General features: G+C 40.6%; 1 protein-coding gene across 1 annotated transcript in view; it reads right to left on the bottom strand.

The window, feature by feature from the left end:
• DSCAML1 (DS cell adhesion molecule like 1) overlaps positions 1 to 25775 on the bottom strand; it is a 391456-nt gene that overhangs the window by 15000 nt on the left and 350681 nt on the right. The window contains exons 21-32 of the mRNA XM_053691135.1: positions 10124 to 10277; positions 9663 to 9780; positions 9173 to 9336; positions 8832 to 8930; positions 8204 to 8392; positions 7707 to 7994; positions 4617 to 4772; positions 4182 to 4212; positions 3616 to 3734; positions 2710 to 2862; positions 816 to 1010; positions 173 to 481 (exon numbers count right to left, since the gene is read on the bottom strand). Coding sequence (XP_053547110.1) covers positions 173 to 481; positions 816 to 1010; positions 2710 to 2862; positions 3616 to 3734; positions 4182 to 4212; positions 4617 to 4772; positions 7707 to 7994; positions 8204 to 8392; positions 8832 to 8930; positions 9173 to 9336; positions 9663 to 9780; positions 10124 to 10277 — 1975 coding nt within the window. The remainder of the gene's footprint in view (positions 1 to 172; positions 482 to 815; positions 1011 to 2709; positions 2863 to 3615; positions 3735 to 4181; positions 4213 to 4616; positions 4773 to 7706; positions 7995 to 8203; positions 8393 to 8831; positions 8931 to 9172; positions 9337 to 9662; positions 9781 to 10123; positions 10278 to 25775) is intronic.

A 25775-nucleotide genomic window follows, 5' to 3' on the forward strand; every position in this document is an offset into this window, starting at 1 on the left:
TGAGAACCTTGTCCATCTGCAGATTAATATATGGGGCCCTTTACTGTCTTTCTAATGTCCCATGAAAGGCATATACTGTAAGTAACGTGCTAAAAGCAATATTCCGGGGATATATTGACGATGTATCTGTGAAGAAAAGTTTATTTAACAAGAGGTTTTCTATAGTACATACTTTTAGCTCTGTGTGGAATAGGCACAGCAACATTCTTGTTTGTGTCACTGTCTTGTGGCTTTGGAGGGGAGGCAGTGAAGCGGCAGATGCCTGGCTCAGAAGGGGTGCTCATGGAGGTCATGCTATCTCCATTATCATTGGTTCCTGTGGTCATCTGGTCAGAAGAGCTGTCCGATATAAAACACTCAGTGATCTCGAACTTAGCATGCTGCAGTTGTTCCTCCAGCTTGGCATGTTCATAGGCGCGAGCCAGTTCTTCATATGTGGATGATGCACTCTCTGTTGAAACCATACTGTTTCGGCCTTTATCTGAGATTGACACAAAACAGTTTGTATTAAAAAATAGATAAATATACAAGCGAGTGTACACATACTAATACACTGACATTATTATTATTATACTGTATGATATAGACATGTACTAGACTGGGGAAATACATGTGGATATCTGCCATCCATAAAGCTAAAAAACTAAATTTACCAGAATGCATATATATTTTATACTATAGGTTAGAGACAGATCCCATATAATAGACGAAAATTCTGTTTTGAAGGTTGGAAAATAGGATGGTACCTTTTTAAGTGATGTGAACACGAAGCAAAAAGTTCTGTGGAACTTGCTATAAAGTGAATGGGGACCTACCTGTGTCCTGAGAAAGACTGGCACTATAGCTATCACTCTCTGTCACAGTGATGCCATGCTGAGACCCCACAGTTCTCCAGTCAGAGGTCAAGGTGCGTGCAGGTGTGGAGCTCTGGCACTTTGTGAGGGTCCATTGGCTGGAATATCGGTTTCGTGTGCTGTGAGTGGATTTAACACTCTTTCGGGAGACTGGATCTAGAAAGAGCATAAATATCAAATGGTAACTGAAAATGAAATTTGTAAAATGAATAAGTTTAATATGAAGAAAAAGCAAAATAGATCTAGAGAAATGAATTTAGATACATTTCCCTACGACTGAAGTTAGACTAACAGGCTTGTAGTTGCCATTCTTCCCTAGTGCCCTTTTTATGGAGAGGCACTAATTATATCTCTAATCTTCCTGTCAATAGTTATTGATTAAATAGATCAGCTAACACAGATGAAATGAATATTATCTGGACCCACAGTCTTTTTACTTTTATTTTTGTTGATGCCAATAAAACCACATAAAATATTTAAAAAGATTTGTGCTAATCTCATTTTCATTTTTATTATCATCCTTAAAGAGATACGAAACCCAACTTTTTTTCTTTCATGATTTAGACAGAAATTTGTATTTTTTTAACAACTTTCTAACAGATTTCTATGATCTAATTTACTTTATTCTCTTGGTATCCTTAGTTTAAAGCATGCCTAGGTAGGTTCAGGAGAAGCAATGCATTACTGGGAGCTAGCTGCTGACTGATGGCTCCACATAAATGCCAGATGTTTTCAGCTAGCTCCCAGTAGTGCACTGCTGCTCCTCCAACAAAGGATAGCAAGAGAATGAAGCAAATTTGATAATAGTAGTAAATTGGAAAGTTGTTTAAAATCACGTATCTGAATCATGAAATAAAAAAAATGGGTTTCTTGTCCCTTTAATGCAGTTCTATCTTTACAATGTTTACAACTCAATTACTTAAAACGTTAGGTTGTGTGATATTTAGTAATTTCCTTTTACAAAATGTTGTAACACATAATCCTCTTTTTTTCTCCCTGTAAAATCTCTCATTCGCCCTCCTCACTACACCCCTTCCCATTCTCTGCCATCCATTTCTCTACTTCATCTCCCAGCACATTGTCCTCTCCTCTTTCCTCTCCCCTTACTCTTCACCATTTGATATGACCTCTCCCCTTACTCTTCACCATTTGATATGACTTCTCCCCTTACTCTTCACCATTTGATATGACTTCTCCCCTTATTCTTCACCATTTGATATGACCTCTCCCCTTACTCTTCACCATTTGATATGCCGTCTCCCCTTACTCTTCACCATTTGATATGACTTCTCCCCTTACTCTTCACCATTTGATATGACTTCTCCCTTTACTCTTCACCATTTGATATGACTTCTCCCCTTACTCTTCACCATTTGATATGACTTCTCCCTTTACTCTTCACCATTTGATATGACTTCTCCCCTTACTCTTCACCATTTGATATGACTTCTCCCCTTACTCTTCACCATTTGATATGACTTCTCCCCTTACTCTTCACCATTTGATATGACTTCTCCCCTTACTCTTCACCATTTGATATGACTTCTCCCCTTACTCTTCACCATTTGATATGACTTCTCCCCTTACTCTTCACCATTTGATATTACTTCTCCCCTTACTCTTCACCATTTGATATGACTTCTCCCCTTACTCTTCACCATTTGATATGACTTCTCCCCTTACTCTTCACCATTTGATATGACCTCTCCCTTTACTCTTCACCATTTGATATGACCTCTCCCCTTACTCTTCACCATTTGATATGACTTCTCCATCTATCATTCTTCAAGCTATTCCTCAATAATGCTGGTTGGAGACTGAGGTCTTTCAGAACATAAAACAAGGGTTTTCTTACTTGTTCCAGGTCGGATGTCAGACATGTCGATGAGGGGCCCCGTGTTTTGAATCAGTGCAGGATGGTGCAGTGAAACACCAGTGCAGAAATTTTGTGGGTTCACTGCTTGGTTGAACTCTGCATCTGTCACTGGCAGTGTCGCCTTATCATCCCCTGCCAAAAAAAGCGGCCAATCAGATGCTTGCAGACATTAAAGGGACAGTAAACACCTTGTAATTATAATACTTTTCTGCAAATGTGCAATAAACTAACATACATAAGTGAGTGAAGAAAACTGAATTAATACCTTGTTTGCTGCAATAGTTTTCTAATAGCAATACCATACTAGCCACTTGCCTTATTTGGAAGTGCCAAGCTGTACTTGTTATGATAGTAAACAAAGCTTGGCGCTGTTATTTTGTTAGCACAATATCCATTGCTTTGCTGTTCCTTATCTGATAGTCTATGCTGAGGCCAATTAGAAACAGATGCTGTATGGGGCAGGGTTAGGCTTGTTAGCGGCCATGTGCACTTTCAATCCTCAGAATTAGAAAACTCTTCATTAAATTGGAGGAAAAGGGTCAAAATAAAAAATGAAAGTGTATTGCAAAGTTGTTTACACATTATTAAACATTTTTAGGATATATCACAAAGTGTTTTATGTCCTTTTAGCCTTTTAAGCCATCTAACGTATGAACAAAAGCCCTTCTCGGACTAACATTATTATTTCTTTACATTTGGATGCAGAGGATATAGGTATGAGATCAATTACAGGAAAATGGGTCAAAATGTATAATTAAAGTGCACTGCAAAGTATTTTACATTTTATGAGAAATCTAACCTGGGTTTATGTCCCTTTAATACTGATTTTTTTTCCTGCAATTTATATGGGGAATTTTTTGTTAATGGCCTAAAAGTTGCTCTTACCTAATTGTTTAACACCTTCCTTATCCTCGATGAGAAGCTGGACGCGGGGAATATCGATATGCAAACGAGGGCCCGCAGGGGGGCCTTTCACAGGAGTGTCAAAACTGCGGTTATTTTTACTGGAAGGAAAGTGACAATTCAAAACACTATGGACATCAAGCATTGGGGTTATCATGGGCACCAAACACACGGGGTCACTAACCACAGAAAAGGGACACATATTGGCAGACTACAAATGCAAAGCAATAGTCTGGTCAAAATTAAACTTTCATGATTCAGATAGAGCAGGCAATTTTAAGCAACTTTCAGACACCAATCAGCAAGCACTACCCAGGTGCTAAACCAAAAATGGGCCGGCTCCTATGCTTACATGCTTGCTTTTCAAATAAAGATACCAAGAGAACAAAGAAAAATAGAAAATAGGACTAAATTAGAAAGTTGCTTATAATTGCCTGCTCTATCTGAATCATGAAAGTTTAAATTTTGACCAGACTATTCCTTTAATTGTAACAGTTGTTACCAGTGAAAATAGTGCTACTGAGAACCAAACCAGGGTTCCAACTCACCTAATCAGCATCTCTGCAAGGCTTTTAGCATCTGTAGAGGAAACAGACAGTAAGTTAAAATGTTTTCTAATAAAAGTCATTTCCATGTTCTCCTCTTGGTTATATTATGGTGTCAGTCAATCAGTGCCCCACCCTATTATATTATGGGTGTCACTAAGTGACCCTACTTTCTGCTAAATTAAGTGCACCAGACCCTCTGTGCTCCCTTACTGTACATCTCCCAGTCACTCACTGCTTACCTTCCCTCTATAATACTGGTATCAGTGTCTTGTTGAATCACCCAGAGTAAATACCTATGGTATGATAATCAGCACAGTCAGCCAGAAACCTACCCTCATCTAATATGTACCCTACTAATGTCCATCTCTCAGTCACTTATCTACAATACAGTTAGTCAGTGAACCCCCCCTACAGAATGCCGTCAGTCATTCTGACCTCGAAGCCTCTTTAATCTCTTTTCTTTCCTTTTCTTGCGAATGATAAATAGAAGAGCGACACCCAATGTGGCAAGGATAACCGGACACGCAATGGAGAATAGCTTTTTGACATCGTCTCCCTCCCCCTGGGCTGATTTGATGGGAGGAATAGTACCTGAGGGAAATAAAAGTAGGAAATTAAACAATAAATAGGTATGTAATGGTAAAAAAAAAAGAAAAACAGATTAGTTAAATTTAACCAATATGAAGACAAATCAGAGCAAACATAAAAATGTATTTAAAAATGTCAAAAGTAACTGGGAATTACAAAGTAGTATTCTCTTCCTCCCAATCTAAAGTTTTATGATTTACTACTTTAACACAAAAAGTTATGAGTATATGAAACATTGAGTTTCTGGAGGTCAAGCATTTAAATGAAGGACAATATTAAAGGAATGTAGGTGAGACGTCTCTGTCACTAAAGAATGACCAATGCGCAGGTCTATGTATTGGCTATAAAACAAGTCCCGCCTCTTCAATGCTTAGAGAAAAGCGAAAACTTAAAAAAAATATTGAACTGGGGAACGTCCCCTTCTTGCTCCCTTCTATCTCCCTCCAGGATATGCGGAAACAGAACAGTGGAAGAGAAAGTAGAGGCAAACCAAAAAGGAGCATCTAGCTATAAATAAAGAACATGAAGAAAGGGATTTAACTGTTAAAAAAATTAATTTTCTTTCATGTTTATCAAGACAGCACAAGAGAACTGATTGCCAGTGACTTAGGGGGCAATTTATCAAGCTGAGGCGGACAGGGGCCTAACATACACGCCCTTGTCCACTGCAGCTCGCCTCTAGTGGCGGAATTCAGTATTGCACACAAGCGCTATTTTGCACTTTCACCAGTGCAAGACGGATGGAGGAAGCCCTCTACGCTTCCTGTAAGGTGGCTTAGTAGTGATTGTTTTTATTAAATAGGTTTATTACTAATACACACACACATTCATATGCTTTTGTTTTTATGAAACATTCATATTTGTATAGCTGTAAATTATTTTACAAGCCCATATTGCCAATTTCTGTCCTGCAATAAAATCTATGTGTAAGCCACCTTTTATTCTTACTACTATTGGTTGTCATGTGCAGTAACTCTGAAAATCTACCATAAGTGGGGGGGGGGGGGGGGGGGAGTCAATCACAATGTAAAACCATCCAGAAATGTTGCTTAAGACATTTAGCTCAACGTCCAGCATAACTGGCGTTGAAGACATAAGAATGTATTGCACATTTATTTACAAGCTTGCTGGTGTGTTTTCTAATGGGCTTAGCACTAAACTTTAATGTTCTTTAAACTGAATCACCTCCAAAAGCCTAGATCTGAATGTCAAAGAAAAAAATGGCACTCATTTGGGAAAGACTCAATTGATGAGGAAGAGTCAGAGCACTTACATACATGCCCCAAGCCCCAGCATTGATAGAAGCCCTATTGGAGTGCTGGACACTCTACCAATTGATATTCTCTGCACTCTGTAGGGAAAAGGGAAGTCCAAAATATAACTTATAAGAAGGGCGTGTGGTTACCCTGCAGTAAAGGGCTTGGTAAGACTTTCAGTTTGCCAGAATAGAACAGAGAGGGGTTGTAAAAAAGGCACATTATAAACGTTGTAGTTCACATGGAGCAGAAAGGGATCAGAGCAATGTACAGTAGATGAGCTGAAGTGATCAATTCAGTAGTGACGGATATTGAGAAAGGAAGCTCTACATTAGGAAGCCTTCTCAATACAGAACATTTTGGAGTTCAAAGTTTCTCCATAAAGTGTTTTATATTAAACTGAATCATCTGCTGTCACAATAAATACATAATCAATTATATAAAAAGTGATCTATGTATTATACACTTGATGCTATCTGTAAGTATTGATTCCCATTTTATCAATTATTAAATATCATGAAAGTGATTTTTCCTTCAAAATCACAAATCTAAGATTTTACTTATATAGCATGAATTTATTTTCTTTGTCAGTAAGAGATTCTCCCATTGGATGCCAAACAAGTGTGCTACATATTACACAACGCACTGTCTAGTGTTCTCCAGATCTAAAACACATATATTGGTATCATCAGCAACTCCTGATATCTACTAATTTCACAATTAACATTACAGAATGGGAGTTCTTTTTGCTACTGAGTAAAAGTGCATATAAAACCCAATGTTGTCAGCATAGAACATTACTGCACGTTAAAGGGATTCAAAAGGCAAAACTAAACTTGCACAATTTAGATAGAGTATGTCATTTTAAGTCACTTTTAAATTCACTTCTATATTCAAATCTGCTTCGTTCTCTTAGTATCCCCTATTGAGAAAGAATACGCACATATCCTACACTAGTTAGTACAAGCTAGCTGCTTATTTGTGCCTGCACACATTTGTCTCTTGTGATTGGCTAACTAGATTTGTTCAGCTAGCTGCCAGTAGTGCAATACTGTTCCTTCAGCAAAGGTTAGCAAGAGAATGAAGCACATTTGATAATAGAAGTAAATTGGAAAGGTGTTTAAAATTGTATGTTCTATCCAAATCATGAAAGAAAATGTTGTGGTTTCCTGTCCCTTTAAGATCTATGTGGTCACTACAGGACAGTCCACACATTAATCTTATTCTGTTACTAAAGGGTGTCCTATTTTTAAGTCCTGTTGTATCATTATGACATGAGAATTAGTGTGTTAATTTACAGATATCTATTAATATATTTTTCTTATGTTCAATTATTATCAAACTAAAAACAATCGCTCACAAAGTAGTGCTATTAACCTCTTTCTGTACGAAAGAAAATCTGAAACGTTTAACTCTGTATAACAGAAAATCATGGCATTATTTCTAGAGAATAATTTACTCTCCAAACATAAGTTATGAGCTTTAGTATGTAGCTGCATATATAATCAGTTAGTGGCCACCAAAGAGTCAACAGCTACAACAGTCAGTCTAATAACCAACTGAACCATCTAACCATCCGTAAGCAGAGGTTTGGGTGGTAGGAAGGGGTATAAGGAGACTGTTATGGGCACATGGAGCTGCTACACAGCAGAGATGGTTATTTTATTGGTGGGATCCTTACTGCCATCATAGTCCAGCGTGGCAAACTGTGAAGTCTCATTCCCACAGCCAGCGCTGTTGCAGGCCCTCATCTTCAGTTCATACCAGGTGGCCTCATGGAGCTCTGTCAGAAACACATCACTAGTCACATTGGAGCGGACACTTTGCCATGCCCAGCTGCTGCGTGGCCGGTACTCAAGGATCACAGAAGTGATGGGACAACCACCACTATTCCAGCCTTGGAGGTTCAGTCGGGCATGAGTGGCATTCACGTGGGTAAAGAGATGTTGGTCTTTATTGAAAGATGGCTCTGAAAAATGAAGAGTATAAAATTACTATAATGGGAGGACAAAGTAAATGTATGCCTTTGCTACATGTTAAGAGGGTTACATTACTTTAGGTGAGGCTTGGGCCAGAGGAAAGATAGTGGCATGAATTGGAGTGAAGACTGGAGTTTGTGCATTAGAGGAAATCTGCTTCTCACGCAGGGAGAGTGAAATATACTGGTGAGGCATTTACCTCTTCCATGTGTCTTGGCCTCAATAATTTCACTGATTCGCCCAGCACCCACGCTGTTCTTTGCTGCCAGCTTCACTTTGTACCATGTACCACAACGTAAGTTCTCCAAGCGAAAAGATCTCTCTGAGGAGCTGATAAATACATCTTTCCATTCTTCGCTGTTATCTACTGAATACTGGAGGACAAAACCTAGATGGGAAAGCATGAAAGAAGGGTGACAAAGAGAACAAGTGGACTGAGGAAATAAAACAATATGAATAGAAAGGAGAACAGTTTTTGCACTGATGAGTAAGGAAGGTATTTCAATATAAGGTAGCTATGCTGTTTTTTTGTTAAACCCTCTTAAGTTTACCTGGCTCTGCCTTTGTAATACAAAAAATGTATTTCCTATTTAAGATATGTGTGTGTGTTTGTGGGTGGTTAATAAAGGTTTATAAGATGCATGCTTTGCCTATAGTCCTTTGTGTGATCCAGGTTGACACATGCTGGTGTGTGGGGCAAAGGTTCTGCTGTGGAGTACTCTATAAACAGAACTATGGTTAACGGAAAATGGTCATTGCAGAAGGTAGTTGAGAGACAGTGGTACAAACAGGGGGTAAGAGACCTATGGATAGCAAAATCAGAATACCTCTGATGGAGCTTCCTCCGTTATCTCCTGGAATCCAAGCCAATGTTATAGAGGATGCAGAAGTTTTAGACACAGTGAGACGAGGCTGATCTGGAGGAACTGTGGAAAGAAACAAAGGAGAGAGTGTTAAAAGGGGGTGGAATCAATGTGGATGGAGAAAGTGAGAACACAGGGAACAAAGGATTCACCTGTAAAGAATGAGCACTGTTCTAGACATGCATCAGCAATATATGTGGATTATTATCACCTAACCCAACCTTAAAATAGCATAAAACAGGGCCCAGGATAATGCTGATAATTCTACAGTCTCCCTTTTTTAGATGGTCTTTTTCAATCCTCACCTTGTACCAGCAAATTGACAATGATAGTATCAAATCCCCAGGTGTTTGTGGCAGTACAGGTATAGTACCCAGAATCCTCGGCTTTCACAGAGCGTAAGGTGAGGGTGCCATTGGAGTGGATAAGACGATGCCCATCCAGGGCTACTGGAATAGCAGAGTCTTCACTAAGATATGCAAGAAAAAAGGAACAGTCTTTTAATACTAAACAGACTCTAAGCCTTAAATGGGACAGATTTCATCTCCTATAGCTCTAGTACAGGGGTTTTAAAACCTGTCGTCATGCTTCCCTAGCAGGTCAGATTTACAGGATTATCTTGGGTAAGAGCAGGTTAATAACCACATTTACTAATCGGCTTAATATTTCACCTGTGCTCCAGTTCAGATATACTGAAAATATGGCCCGTTAGGGAGGTCTGGGGACAGGTTTGAAAACCCCTGCTTTAGTCTGTATCACGTCAGGGGGGGGTGTAATATGACTAATCCCATTTACCTGTCTTTGGTCCATTTTATAGCTGGTGCTGGTTCCCCCACTGAGCTGCAGGGAAGGCGCACATCCTTCATCCACGGAGTACTTACAGTACCACCAAAAGAAATTATTTTGGCTGGAGCTAAAACAGAGAAAAAAACACAGTTGCCTACTTAATGGGCTGAAGTATATTGTTTCTGTATTGTCTGGTGAACAAACAAGTACTTAAAGTGACAGTAAAGTTAAAAGTAAACATTTATGATTCAGGTAGAGCAGGCAATTTTAACAACTTTCCAGTTCATTTCTATTATTAAACCTGCTTTGTTCTCTTTGTATCCTTTGTTAAAATGCATAACTAGGCTCAGGAGAAGTAATGCAATGCTGGGAGCTAGCTGCTGATTTATATTTATAATAGTAATAAATTGGAAGGTTGTTTAAAATGTTATCATGAATCTTGTCCCTTTAATATTAAGAACACTCCTTACCTTTTCCTGCTGGCTCAATCATCACCTTTTCACTGGAATTGCCACGCCCAGCTGATGTCACAGCAGCTACCCATAGCATGTACTGCTGCCCACGAAGAAGGTGCATTATACGGTAATGTAGGAACTCAGGGCTGCTCTCATATTCACTGGGAGCCTGCAGGGCAAACAACTATCACTAGACCCAAAGCCAACCAAAAAGAGTGGGCTGAAGAATTTAGTAGATACAGAAAGGGTCAGAGAGAGAGAGAAGAAGGAATCAAGTGATGACAACAATAATACAGAGAAGAAGTAGACAGAGGAATGAGAGATAAAGGTGAGAGAATGGGGGAAAGAGAGATGACAAGAAGAGGTGAGAAGAAAATCTCAGAGAAGGAAGTCACATATGCAGGGTACACAAGGGATATTTGTACAATAAAGATCTAATGGTTTGCAGCCTATTACTCTTTGAGAAAGGAATGGCTTAATAATCGGTGGACCCATCACTGCAGAATCTGAGATAAAATGTCATATTCTGTAATCCAAACAACCAATCACATGCTGTCCTTAAGCAAGATCCTATGAGACCCAATATAATGGTGCTGCTATTAAATCTACCATAGTCTCACAGCACTAGGAGGAGATGTGTAGAGGGCATTCTAATAGTTGGGAGCATTGTGTAGGCAGGTAAACCAGGGGATACAGATGGGGAGTATTGTATAGGGAAAGAGTTAATGGGGAAGCCCTGACGAAGCCGTAATGGTGAAACGATCATCACAACATCTCCCCTGGCCCTGACTACTAGTTTTGGGTGGAGGATCTCATTATTGAGGACATACACACGCAGGAAACAACAGGTGCAATTAAGAGCACATGTCTGGCAGAGCACATTGGAAGACTAAGTGTCTATAAGATTCTTATTTAGCATGTTGTGTTCATGCACGCAGTCTAGTGTTATGCACTTGTACTCCTGTAAAGTATTTCTCTCACAGCAGTGGCTGTGTGCAGGGCTGGATTTACAGCCCAGGTGCCTGTAGGCACCAAAATCTAAAGTGCCCCCCACGCGCTCCCGGTTCACATGTATGAACCTATAGATATAGCCTAAAACTTTATAGAATTATGATTTTTTTTACAGCAGCTGCTAATTTTTCCACATAAAAGGCAGTCCATGATCTATAACAAAACACTCCAGGCAGTATTTGCCCAGTATGATGAGATTCCAGTTAGAACAGTATTTTTTTTTTTTATGTATACAAGAAAAGTGTAGGTTGTCCAGACTGGGGCTTCATTTAGAAACTTTGCTGACCATGCCTGCAATGTGCACAATCAATCAAGGGTCAGTTGTTTTTTTAAAGTGTATTTATCCTGTGCAACAGCCCTGGCATTTTGCATTTTAGCAATAATATTCATACCTATGGTATTTTCTATAAAAGACTGCCCTCTGACTGTACAATCTCTCATTTTGATTTTTACAGCTGCTGCAGCCGATACATGCCCACTGTGCACTCAGAACACTCTGTAATAGCGCACAAATAGTCACTCACTGTTACTCCTCATAAAAGAACCAACCCCCACACAATTACTTTCAGGCCGCTCTGGTTGCACTGTCCGCATTCACTGGAGAAACAGACGGGACCTGCCAGCGCGAGGGCCATCTTTGTTTAGGGCAAAGCTATTATCTACTATGGTAAGTGAGGGCAGAGCCACAGAGGTGTGCAGAAAAGGGATATGGAGCAGAGAGAAAGGCGCCCCTTTATGGAAGGCACCTGTAGGCACATGCCTACTCTGCCTAATGGTAAATCCGGCCCTGGCTGTGTGAGCCATGGCTGACTGTGTTAGACTGTTTAACTTATATATGTGCAGCATTTTACCTTTAATGTTTAAGATCATTCTGTTAACTTTCTCAATAAAGTTTATTTATAGCCCATAATGCAGAGTTGCTTGTGGTGTCTTTTTAAAAAAACTATTCACTATTTTTATCTGCTACACATCGAGACTGTTCAGCTCCTGGTGGTCCAAAATTAAAGATGAATCCATCTCAAGTGGTCCAGCATAGGTCGTTTGACCATTTTTATTTTTCCTAATATTTTGTGTGTGATGACCTCTATGTATTGGTATTGCAAAACCACCAGTTTTTAAAGGGATATAAACCCCAAATTGTTTACTTTCATGATTACATCTATTATCAAATGTTCTTAGTTTTCTTGTTATCCTTTGTTGAAATGCAGAAAGTTCAGAAGCATGCATGTGTCTGCAGTAATTTATGGCAGCAGCTCTGCAACAATGTTATACATTAGCAAGAGCACTAGATGGTAGCACTGTTTCCAGACATGTGCACCCTATCTATTTAGATATCCCTTCAACAAAAAATAACATGAGAACAGAGAAAATTTGATAATAGAAGTAAAATTGAAACTTTTTTAAAATTGTATTCTGTATCTGAAGTATGAAAGAAAAATGTGGGGTCTCATGTCCCTTTCATTTTATTTTACTTGACTTAACCATGGCGGCCATCTTTGTGTTATGATGCACAACAAATATTTGTTATACAGATGTTTATGGAAATCACAATCTCTCAGCTCAGGATGGTCCTAGCTCTTTGGAACAAAAGCACTTTACAAGGTACATGCATAGACAGTTTGCACATTCTTGTTCCATAGACTTAGATCTCAAGTTCTAATGTAATGATCAAGATAGCTGAAAAAAGGCCCTGGGTAGAACACTGCTGTATGTATGTGCATGTAGGTGCCTAGTGCACCTTAGGGTTAGCGCGCAAGTGAAAGCCAGAAGAGGGTTTTACTGCACACCCCATAGAAGTCTATGGGGAAAGGAAGTTAGCGCAGCCGCGCTACCTGAGCTCCAGTATTTCGCTCAAGCTTTTTACTTCCAACGTGTAATATGAGCGCAAGAATAGGAACGCTACTGATTTAACTTACATGGTGTTAGCGCTCAATAGTGCTAATATATGTGCTCTCCTCTTGTAATCTAAGCCAATAATGGCACTTAGTAATCAAACTGGAGATGTTTCACCCATTTACTGAAGTTCTCATATGATGAGGGGTTGTTCACAGTCATCTATGGAGACAACCCACTAAAGTTGATGAGCTGTGTCAGGGTTGTGTCCATGGACTTGAGACTTCTATAATGTGACTTCTAGAGGTGAATGCGATCTAATGCTGCACAGTCTAGATGGATGTAGAATGAAGCTACTACATAATGCAGTGAGTAATTCTATATAATATACGTACATACAGCCATTTTACATTTAATGTTGGTCCTGCAAACAGACTTATTTTATCCATTAACACCAACCATTGGTCACTTCAGACTGACAGAATTTCTATAAGAGATCAGTGCCAGTAGTGACTGCTATTCTCATTAGTGTGATAATGTGAGGCTAGGGCAGGGGTCAGCAGCCTATGGCATTTGTGCTGAGTGTGGTCCTCAGACATTTTTTAATGGCACTTGGAGTGGTTCACTGAAGACCTCCACCCTTATCACATCTCTGCCATGTAGGGAAAGCAAGGCCCAGTGTTACCCTCCTCTTCACTCACTCCACACAGGCACCACGCACAGTACCTGAGAAACAACACACTACAGGCTAAGGAACCCAGAGCAACAGTCTGCAACTGAGGAGGGTTGGGGGAAATTAAGTTTAGGTGCTGAGGAATTTTAGGGCCAGGCGAATAAGACTTGAGGTTGGATATGACTAAAGGGTGACAGAGGGGCTGTAGGGCCAATGGTCTGATCTGAAGTGGATGTGGCTACCATAATGGCTGCAGAGCCTGGAGTAAAATCTGATGTTCAGTCTTTATTATTATGATTATTATATAAGTATTTGTTCTTTTTTTTACTTTATACAAAAGATAAGGTTGGCACGCATGGTCACATTATAGTATTACTTTTGCACAGCGCTCAAAAAAGGTTGCCAAATGTTACATGTTCACTCGCTAAATTATTTTATGGTCCTCCCTTCAGCATAAAAGCACTATGTTATTGTAAATAGACTGACTAGTATAAATTCTGTTGGCTACGGATTGCTATGTTGACAATGGTAGCAGTAGTTGAACAGGGAATGTCCTTATTAAATATGTGTGTGTGTAAATGTGTGTCTGTGTATGTATGTATGTGTGTAAGTGTATGTATGTTTGTGTGTGTGTGTGTGTTTATGTGTATGTATGTATGTGTGTAAATATGTATATGTATGTGTGTGTATGTATGTATGTGTGTAAGTGTATGTATATGTATGTTTGTGTGTGTGTGTGTGTTTATGTGTATGTATGTATGTATGCGTGTAAGTATGTATATGTATGTGTGTGTATGTATGTATGTGTGTAAGTGTATGTATATGTATGTTTGTGTGTGTATGTGTGTTTATGTGTATGTATGTATGCGTGTAAGTATGTATATGTATGTGTGTGTATGTATGTATGTATGTGTGTAAGTATATGTATGTGTGTAAGTGTATGTATATGTATGTTTGTGTGTGTGTGTGTGTTTATGTGTATGTATGTATGCGTGTAAGTATGTATATGTATGTGTGTAAGTGTATGTATATGTATGTGTGTAAGTGTATGTATATGTATGTGTGTGTGTGTGTGTAAGTGTATGTATGTGTGTAAGTGTATGTATATGTATGTTTGTGTGTGTGTGTTTATGTGTATGTATGTATGTATGTAAGTGTATGTATGTGTAAGTTTATGTATATGTATGTTTGTGTGTGTGTTTATGTGTATGTATGTGTGTTTGTGTATGAATGTGTGCAAGTGTATGTATATGTATGTTTGTGTGTGTGTGTGTGTGTATGTATGTATGTAAGTGTATGTATATGTGTGTATGTACTGTATGTGTGTAAGTGTATGTATATGTATGCATGTGTGTGTGTTTATGTGTATGTATGTATGTAAGTGTATGTATATGTGTGTGTGTGTATGCATGTGTGTGTATGCATGTGTGTAAGTATGTATATGTATGTTTGTGTGTGTCTATGTGTATGTATGTGTGTGTGTAAGTGTATGTATATGTATGTGTGTGTATGTATGTGTGTGTGTATGCATGTGTGTAAGTATGTATATGTATATGTATGTGTGTAAGTGTATGTATATGTATGTGTGTGTGTTTATGTGTGTGTGTATATATGTGTGTAAGTGTATGTATATGTATGTGTGTGTGTTTATGTTTATGTGTATGTATATGTATGTGTGTGTGTATGTATGTGTGTAAGTGTATGTATATGTATGTGTGTGTGTAAGTGTATGCATATGTATGTGTGTGTTTATGTGTATGTATATTTATGTGTGTGTGTTTATGTGTGTGTGTATATATATGTGTGTAAGTGTATGTATATGTAGGTGTGTGTAAGTGTATGTATATGTATGTGTGTGTTATTATTATCGGTTATTTGTAGAGCGCCAACAGATTCCGCACATGTATGTGTGTGTGTTTATGAGTATGTGTGTAAGTTTATGTATTAGGGATGGGAATAAAGGTGCAGTCAGAGCACCTACCAAATAAATGCAAAGGTACTGATGGGCAGACAGGCGTCCTTATCAGTGGTTAAAAATAAATGTATTACAATCTAACAAACTAAAAGCATTCACAATTAAAAACAAATAACATAAAATCACAAATAGATTCCACAATTCAGTACCAGAGGAAGCAGATTATTGCTCCACTAGCCTCGATATCTTATATGGATTTGAATATCCTGACTTGGTATCTTGATAAGCTCTAAGTTATGACAAGATTAAAATCCAATAAACGCAGTGATATCCGGAGATGTGTGATGTCATCAGTGTAAAAGTTATGTGAAGATCAAGTAGGTGAGCTTGGTATTGATATTCACACGTTCAAATGGTATATATATATATATATACACAAACAAACCAAAAACAATAAAATTTAAGCAAAAATGCAGAAAAAAATATAAAAATAAAATTAGAGGAATAAAAAAAAATATTTTTTATTTTTTATTCCTCTAATTTTATTTTTATATATTTTTCTGCATTTTTGCTCACCTTTTTAGGTTTTGTTTACGTATATATACATATACCATTTGAACATTTGACTATCAATACCAAGCTCACCTACTTGATCTTCACATAACTTTTACACTGATGACATCACACATCTCCGGATATCACTGTGTTTATTGGATTTTAATCTTGTCATAACTTAGAGCTTATCAAGATACCAAGTCAGGATATTCAAATCCATATAAGATATCAAGGCTAGTGGAGAATAATCTGCTTCCTCTGGTACCGAATTGTGGAATCTATTTATGATTTTATGTTATTTGTTTTTAATTGTGAATGCTTTTAGTTTGTTAGATTGTAATACATTTCTTTTTATCCACTGATAAGGACGCCTGTCTGCCCATCAGTACCTTTGCCTTTATTTGCTAGGCGCTCAGACCGCACCTTTATTCCTGTACAATTATCAATTTGGTATGCTAGGTACCACTTGTTCGGAGCTATAGGTACCACTGCTTCCCCACTTGGCGCTTGATCATCTGTACAGTATGTATTAGGGATGGGCGAATGTGTTTATATTCGAATTTGAATGTTAGAACGAAAATGTTATTCTAGAAATTCGATTTACATAATCGAATGTTGATAAGAAAAAATATTCTTAAAAATTCTATAATCAAATGCTATTTATAGTTTTTGAATTTCCCTTTCGAATTTGAATATTTATAATAAGATCGAATGTTCACATTTCATAAATACTATTCAGAAGTTCAATAGTTCATGTGGTAGGGAATTTAGTAAATTGATACATAATAGATACAAATATATCAATTCAAATTGTTTCTATTTCAAATATTGAAAGCATTAGAAATACTATTAGAAATATATAAATTCAAATTTTTCGAATTCGAATATTGCATAATTTTAATCTAATTATTAGAAAATTTGAATCGAACATTACATTTAAAGAAAGCATTAGAAATACTATTATATTAAACGAATGTTAGAATGTTGTACAAACATTCAAAATTCAAAACTAATGTGTTAAAATTTGTTTCATTTTTTGAATGTTGCAAAACATTCACCCATCCCTAGTATGTGTATGTGTGGTGTCCACCTATCTGCGTATCTATCTAGTTTATACGCTGCAGCTGGTATAACAAGTCATGGGGAACACATTCAGGGAAAAGATACTATTTCTTACTTCTGAATTTATTAATGGGTTAATTTTATATTGAAAAGGTTAATTGCATCCAAATGCCTCAACACAGTCAGTTGTTGGAAGCATCTGAAAGGTCAGGCTTATAATAGTTATTCTGCGAACTACCCAACTACTGTACAAGTAAGTGTTGTGTTCACCAAATCAGGTTCATGGTATTTTGTGTTACCACCTGCAGCTTGGAAAGACCATGACCACTTGTGTAATTAGGATGGATTTCAGTATGATGCATTATTCATGTCTAGGGCCAGTGCACCTTATCATAATGGCCAAGGATGAAATCCCTTCTGGAACTGATTACTACTGTCTAGATTGTGATTTGTTATGCAATAGATTATTATGGTCTAGTGCAGATTTAACAGACTAGAAAATACATCCTGAATATGACTAAATTACAATAACAAATAGTACAGAATATAAAACAATTTCATATTTTTAAGACATATTTTATACTGCACTACTAGTTATAACTCAGACTTGTTTGCTTTTGTTCCCATTCTATAAGTAAATCCACATGTCCTTAGTCAGCAACACATTATTTTCAGCAATTAACTATTTAAACTGGCAGAATTTTGGAGATCTGCAAAGCACCACAAGTATAGGTCAGTTGAAAGGAAGGAAATTATGTGTGGTTTATTATTTAGGTCTAGGGTAAAATATACTGGGTGACACATCTAGGATGGAATCCATTATGTGATCAATCTTTTCAGTTTGCTGGAATAGATATAAGATATCATGTGTGACAAATGTTTTGGTGCTGTGAGAAAGGATAACTGTGTGATGGATTATTTGGGTTATTATAGGATAACGTATTATTTATTATTTGGGTCTATTAGGGGATGATATCCTGTGTGATAGATTATTTGAGTCTATATCCTGGGATAGTGCATTTAGGTTTATGTCAGGATAACCTGTTTGATGTACTATTTACAGTAGGTCTAGAAGGGGATACTCTGTGATAGATTATATAGGTCTAGAAGGGGATACTCTGTGATGGAATATTCAGGTCTAGAAGAGGATACACTGCATAATGGATTTTTTGGGTTTTCAATTTCAATGGTGTAAATAACAAATACCAGTTGTTTTCGAGAGTATCCATAGTCATGTTTTACTGCACAACCAACAAACCCTGATTGTCAAATTATTTGTAATAACGTAAGATATATTGTAACTGTACTATTACCAGATTTACTGATTACTTGAAGGGCAGAATGCAGTAGAATTCACTGGAAAGTTCTAGAGTCATCATTTAGGAGCCAATTCACCATACATGGCACTATATATATATATATATATATATATATATATATATATATATATATATATATATATATATATATATATATATATATACACACACAGATACACACACACACACACATACACACACACAGATACACGCACACATATACACACATATACATACACACATATACACACACATATACACACACACACACAAACACACACAATCTGCATGTGCACTCTGGTGTTAAGATATACTGAAAAATGTGCAGTTGCTTATGTCCTACTAATTAGCAGTCACCACTTAGGCATCAAGCAATCCTTCCCCCAACTAATGCCCTAAGAAAAATACTTCAAACAAATCTTCAAAGACTGACATTTTATGCAGAAATGATGTGTGAAAGCAAATTAGAGGAAGTCTGCATAACCAAAAGCTAAGCAGCTACTACACGTGACATGTCTGAGCACCTCTTACTGTTACTCCCTGAGCATCCCTCTAGCTGTTACTCCCTGAGGATCCCCCCCCTTATACTACCTGAGCATCCTGCACTGTTACTCCTTATCCATCCTCCTACTATTACTACCTGAGCATTCTTTCCCCACTGTTACTCCCTGAGCATACCCCAACTGTTACTACATGAGCATTCCCTCCACTGTTACTACCTGAGCATTCTCCCCCACATATACTACCTTAGCATTCCCACCACTGTTACTACCTGAGCATTCCCCCCACTGTTACTACCTGAGCATTCTTTCCCCACTGTTCCTCCCTGAGCATCCCCCAAATGTTACTACATGAGCATTCCCCCACTGTTACTACCTGAGCATTCCCCCCACTGTTACTACCTGAGCATTCCCTACACTGTTACTACCTGAGCATTCACTCCACTGTTACTACCTGAGAATTCCCTCCACTGTTACTACCTGAGCATTCTCCCCCACATATACAACCTGAGCATTCTCCCCCACATATACAACCTGAGCATTCCCCCCACTGTTACTACCTGAGCATTCCCCCCACTGTTACTATCTGAGCATTCCCTCCACTGTTACTCCCTGAGCATTCCCTCCACTGTTACTCCCTGAGCATTCCCTCCACTGTTACTCCCTGAGCATTCCCTCCACTGTTACTCCCTGAGCATTCCCTCCACTGTTACTCCCTGAGCATTCCCTCCACTGTTACTCCCTGAGCATTCCCCCCACTGTTACTCCCTGAGCATTCCCTCCACTGTTACTCCCTGAGCATTCCCTCCTCTGTTACTACCTGAGCATTCCCTCCACTGTTACTACCTGAGCATTCCCTCCACTGTTACTACCTGAGCATTCCCTCCACTGTTACTACCTGAGCATTCCCCTCACTGTTGCTACCTGAGCATTCCCCTCACTGTTGCTACCTGAGCATTCCTCTCACTGTTACTACCTGAGCATCCCCTCTATCGTTACTACCTTAGCATTCTCCTACTGTTACTACCTTAGCATTCCCCCCACTGCTACTACCTGAGCATTCTCTCCACTGTTGCTCCCTGAGCATTCTCCCCACTGTTACTCCCTGAGCATTCTCCCCACTGTTACTACCTGAGCATTCCCTCCACTGTTACTACCTGAGCATTCCCTCCACTGTTACTACCTGAGCATTCCTTCTACTGTTACTACCTGAGCATCCCCCCACTGTTACTACCTGAGCATTCCTTCTACTGTTACTACCTGAGCATTCCCTCCACTGATACTACCTGAGCATTCCCTCCAATGTTACTACCTGAGCATTTCCCCCACTGTTACTACCTGAGCATTCCCTCCACTGTTACTACCTGAGCATTCTCTTCACTGTTACTACCTGAGCATTCCTCCACTGTTACTCCCTGAGCATTCTCCCCACTGTTACTACCTGAGCATTCCCTCCACTGTTACTACCTGAGCATTCCCCTCACTGTTACTACCTGAGCATTCCCTCCACTGTTACTACCTGAGCATTCCCCTCACTGTTGCTACCTGAGGATTCCCCTCTACCATTACTACCTTAGCATTCCCCCACTGTTACTACCTGAGCATTCCCTCCACTGTTACTACCTGTGCATTCCCTCCACTGTTACTACCTGAGCATTCCCCCACTGTTACTACCTGAGCATTCCCTCCACTGTTACTAACTGAGCATTCCCTCCACTGTTACTACCTGAGCATTCCCTCCACTGTTACTACCTGAGCATTACCTCTACTGTTGCTAACTGAGCATTCTCCCCACTGTTACTACCTGAACATCACCTCTACTGTTACTACCTGAACATTCCCCCACTGTTGCTACCTGAGCATTCCCTCTACTGTTACTCCCTGAGCATTCTCCCCACTGTTACTACCTGAGCATTCCCCTCCCTGTTGCTACCTGAGCATTCCCCCCCCCTTATACTACCTGAGCATTCCTCTCACTGTTACTACCTGAGCATCCCCTCTACCGTTACTACCTTAGCATTCCCCTACCGTTACTACCTTAGCATTCCCCTACTGTTACTACCTTAGCATTCCCCCCACTGTTACTACCTGAGCATTCCCTCCACTGTTACTACCTGAGCATTCCCTCCACTGTTGCTCCCTGAGCATTCTCCCCACTGTTACTACCTGAGCATTCCCTCCACTGTTACTACCTGAGCATTCCTTCCACTGTTACTACCTGAGCATTCCCTGCACTGTTACTCCCTGAGCATTCTCCCCACTGTTACTACCTGAGCATTCCCTCCACTGTTACTACCTGAGCATTCTCTCTACTGTTGCTACCTGAGCATCCCCCCACTGTTACTACCTGAGCATTCCTTCTACTGTTACTAAATGAGCATTCCCTCCACTGATACTACCTGAGCATTCCCTCCAATGTTACTATCTGATTATTTCCCCCACTGTTACTACCTGAGCATTCCCTCCACTGTTACTACCTGAGCATTCTCTCTACTGTTGCTACCTGAGCATCCCCCCACTGTTACTACCTGAGCATTCCTTCTACTGTTACTAAATGAGCATTCCCTCCACTGATACTACCTGAGCATTCCCTCCAATGTTACTATCTGATCATTTCCCCCACTGTTACTACCTGAGCATTCCCTCCACTGTTACTACCTGAGCATTCCCTCCACTGTTACTACCTGAGCATTCCCTTCACTGTTACTACCTGAGCATTCCTCCACTGTTACTCCCTGAGCATTCTCCCCACTGTTACTACCTGAGCATTCCCTCCACTGTTACTACCTGAGCATTCCCCTCACTGTTGCTACCTGAGAATTCCCCCCTTATACTACCTGAGCATTCCCCTCACTGTTACTACCTGAGCATCCCCTCTACCATTACTACCTTAGCATTCCCCCACTGTTACTACCTTAGCATTCCCTCCACTGTTACTACCTGAGCATTCCCTCCACTGTTACTACCTGAGCATTCCCTCCACTGTTACTACCTGAGCATTCCCTCCACTGTTACTAACTGAGCTTTCCCTCTACTGTTGCTAACTGAGCATTCTCCCCAGTGTTACTACCTGAACATCACCTCTACTGTTACTTCCTGAGCATTCTCCCCACTGTTACTACCTGAGCATTCCCTCCCCTGTTACTACCTGAGCATTCCCTCCACTGTTGCTCCCTGAGCATTCTCCCTACTGTTACTACCTGAGCATTCGCTCCACTGTTACTACCTAAGCATTCCTTCCACTGTTACTACCTGAGCATTCCCTCCACTGTTACTCCCTGAGCATTCTCCCCACTGTTACTACCTGAGCATTCCTTCTACTGTTACTACCTGAGCATTCCTTCTACTGTTACTACCTGAGCATTCCCTCCACTGATACTACCTGAGCATTCCCTCCACTGATACTACCTGAGCATTTCCCCTACTGTTACTACCTGAGCATTCCCTCCACTGTTACTACCTGAGCATTCCCTTCACTGTTACTACCTGAGCATTCCTCCACTGTTACTCCCTGAGCATTCTCCCCACTGTTACTACCTGAGCATTCCCTCCACTGTTACTACCTGAACATTCCCCTCACTGTTGCTACCTGAGTATTGCCCCCTTATACTACCTGAGCATTCCCCTCACTGTTACTACCTGAGCATCCCCTCTACCATTACTACCTTAGCATTCCCCCACTGTTACTACCTTATCATTCCCTCCACTGTTACTACCTGAGCATTCCCTCCACTGTTACTACCTGAGCATTCCCTCCACTGTTACTACCTGAGCATTCCTTCTACTGTTACTACCTGAGCATCCCCCCACTGTTACTACCTGAGCATTCCTTCTACTGTTACTACCTGAGCATTCCCTCCACTGATACTACCTGAGCATTCCCTCCAATGTTACTACCTGAGCATTTCCCCCACTGTTACTACCTGAGCATTCCCTCCACTGTTACTACCTGAGCATTCTCTTCACTGTTACTACCTGAGCATTCCTCCACTGTTACTCCCTGAGCATTCTCCCCACTGTTACTACCTGAGCATTCCCTCCACTGTTACTACCTGAGCATTCCCCTCACTGTTGCTACCTGAGGATTCCCCTCTACCATTACTACCTTAGCATTCCCCCACTGTTACTACCTGAGCATTCCCTCCACTGTTACTACCTGTGCATTCCCTCCACTGTTACTACCTGAGCATTCCCCCACTGTTACTACCTGAGCATTCCCTCCACTGTTACTAACTGAGCATTCCCTCCACTGTTACTACCTGAGCATTCCCTCCACTGTTACTACCTGAGCATTACCTCTACTGTTGCTAACTGAGCATTCTCCCCACTGTTACTACCTGAACATCACCTCTACTGTTACTACCTGAACATTCCCCCACTGTTGCTACCTGAGCATTCCCTCTACTGTTACTCCCTGAGCATTCTCCCCACTGTTACTACCTGAGCATTCCCCTCCCTGTTGCTACCTGAGCATTCCCCCCCCCTTATACTACCTGAGCATTCCTCTCACTGTTACTACCTGAGCATCCCCTCTACCGTTACTACCTTAGCATTCCCCTACCGTTACTACCTTAGCATTCCCCTACTGTTACTACCTTAGCATTCCCCCCACTGTTACTACCTGAGCATTCCCTCCACTGTTACTACCTGAGCATTCCCTCCACTGTTGCTCCCTGAGCATTCTCCCCACTGTTACTACCTGAGCATTCCCTCCACTGTTACTACCTGAGCATTCCTTCCACTGTTACTACCTGAGCATTCCCTGCACTGTTACTCCCTGAGCATTCTCCCCACTGTTACTACCTGAGCATTCCCTCCACTGTTACTACCTGAGCATTCTCTCTACTGTTGCTACCTGAGCATCCCCCCACTGTTACTACCTGAGCATTCCTTCTACTGTTACTAAATGAGCATTCCCTCCACTGATACTACCTGAGCATTCCCTCCAATGTTACTATCTGATTATTTCCCCCACTGTTACTACCTGAGCATTCCCTCCACTGTTACTACCTGAGCATTCTCTCTACTGTTGCTACCTGAGCATCCCCCCACTGTTACTACCTGAGCATTCCTTCTACTGTTACTAAATGAGCATTCCCTCCACTGATACTACCTGAGCATTCCCTCCAATGTTACTATCTGATCATTTCCCCCACTGTTACTACCTGAGCATTCCCTCCACTGTTACTACCTGAGCATTCCCTCCACTGTTACTACCTGAGCATTCCCTTCACTGTTACTACCTGAGCATTCCTCCACTGTTACTCCCTGAGCATTCTCCCCACTGTTACTACCTGAGCATTCCCTCCACTGTTACTACCTGAGCATTCCCCTCACTGTTGCTACCTGAGAATTCCCCCCTTATACTACCTGAGCATTCCCCTCACTGTTACTACCTGAGCATCCCCTCTACCATTACTACCTTAGCATTCCCCCACTGTTACTACCTTAGCATTCCCTCCACTGTTACTACCTGAGCATTCCCTCCACTGTTACTACCTGAGCATTCCCTCCACTGTTACTACCTGAGCATTCCCTCCACTGTTACTAACTGAGCTTTCCCTCTACTGTTGCTAACTGAGCATTCTCCCCAGTGTTACTACCTGAACATCACCTCTACTGTTACTTCCTGAGCATTCTCCCCACTGTTACTACCTGAGCATTCCCTCCCCTGTTACTACCTGAGCATTCCCTCCACTGTTGCTCCCTGAGCATTCTCCCTACTGTTACTACCTGAGCATTCGCTCCACTGTTACTACCTAAGCATTCCTTCCACTGTTACTACCTGAGCATTCCCTCCACTGTTACTCCCTGAGCATTCTCCCCACTGTTACTACCTGAGCATTCCTTCTACTGTTACTACCTGAGCATCCCCCCACTGTTACTACCTGAGCATTCCTTCTACTGTTACTACCTGAGCATTCCCTCCACTGATACTACCTGAGCATTCCCTCCACTGATACTACCTGAGCATTTCCCCTACTGTTACTACCTGAGCATTCCCTCCACTGTTACTACCTGAGCATTCCCTTCACTGTTACTACCTGAGCATTCCTCCACTGTTACTCCCTGAGCATTCTCCCCACTGTTACTACCTGAGCATTCCCTCCACTGTTACTACCTGAACATTCCCCTCACTGTTGCTACCTGAGTATTGCCCCCTTATACTACCTGAGCATTCCCCTCAATGTTACTACCTGAGCATCCCCTCTACCATTACTACCTTAGCATTCCCCCACTGTTACTACCTTATCATTCCCTCCACTGTTACTACCTGAGCATTCCCTCCACTGTTACTACCTGAGCATTCCTTCCACTGTTACTACCTGAGCATTACCTCCACTGTTACTCCCTGAGCATTCTCCCCACTGTTACTACCTGAGCATTCCTTCTACTGTTACTACCTGAGCATTCCCTCTACTGTTGCTACCTGAGCATCCCCCCACTGTTACTACCTGAGCATTCCTTCTACTGTTACTACCTGAGCATTCCCTCCACTGATACTACCTGAGCATTCCCTCCACTGATACTACCTGAGCATTTCCCCCACTGTTACTACCTGAGCATTTCCTCCACTGTTACTACCTGAGCATTCCCTCCACTGTTACTACCTGAGCATTCCCTCCACTGTTACTACCTGAGCATTCTCTTCACTGTTACTACCTGAGCATTCTCCCCACTGTTACTACCTGAGCATTCCCTCCACTGTTACTACCTGAGCATTCCCCTCACTGTTGCTACCTGAGTATTCCCCCTTATACTACCTGAGCATTCCCCTCACTGTTACTACCTGAGTATC

The sequence above is a fragment of the Bombina bombina genome, chromosome 8 (assembly GCF_027579735.1).
Source record: "Bombina bombina isolate aBomBom1 chromosome 8, aBomBom1.pri, whole genome shotgun sequence".
Classification (NCBI taxonomy): Eukaryota; Metazoa; Chordata; class Amphibia; order Anura; family Bombinatoridae; genus Bombina; species Bombina bombina.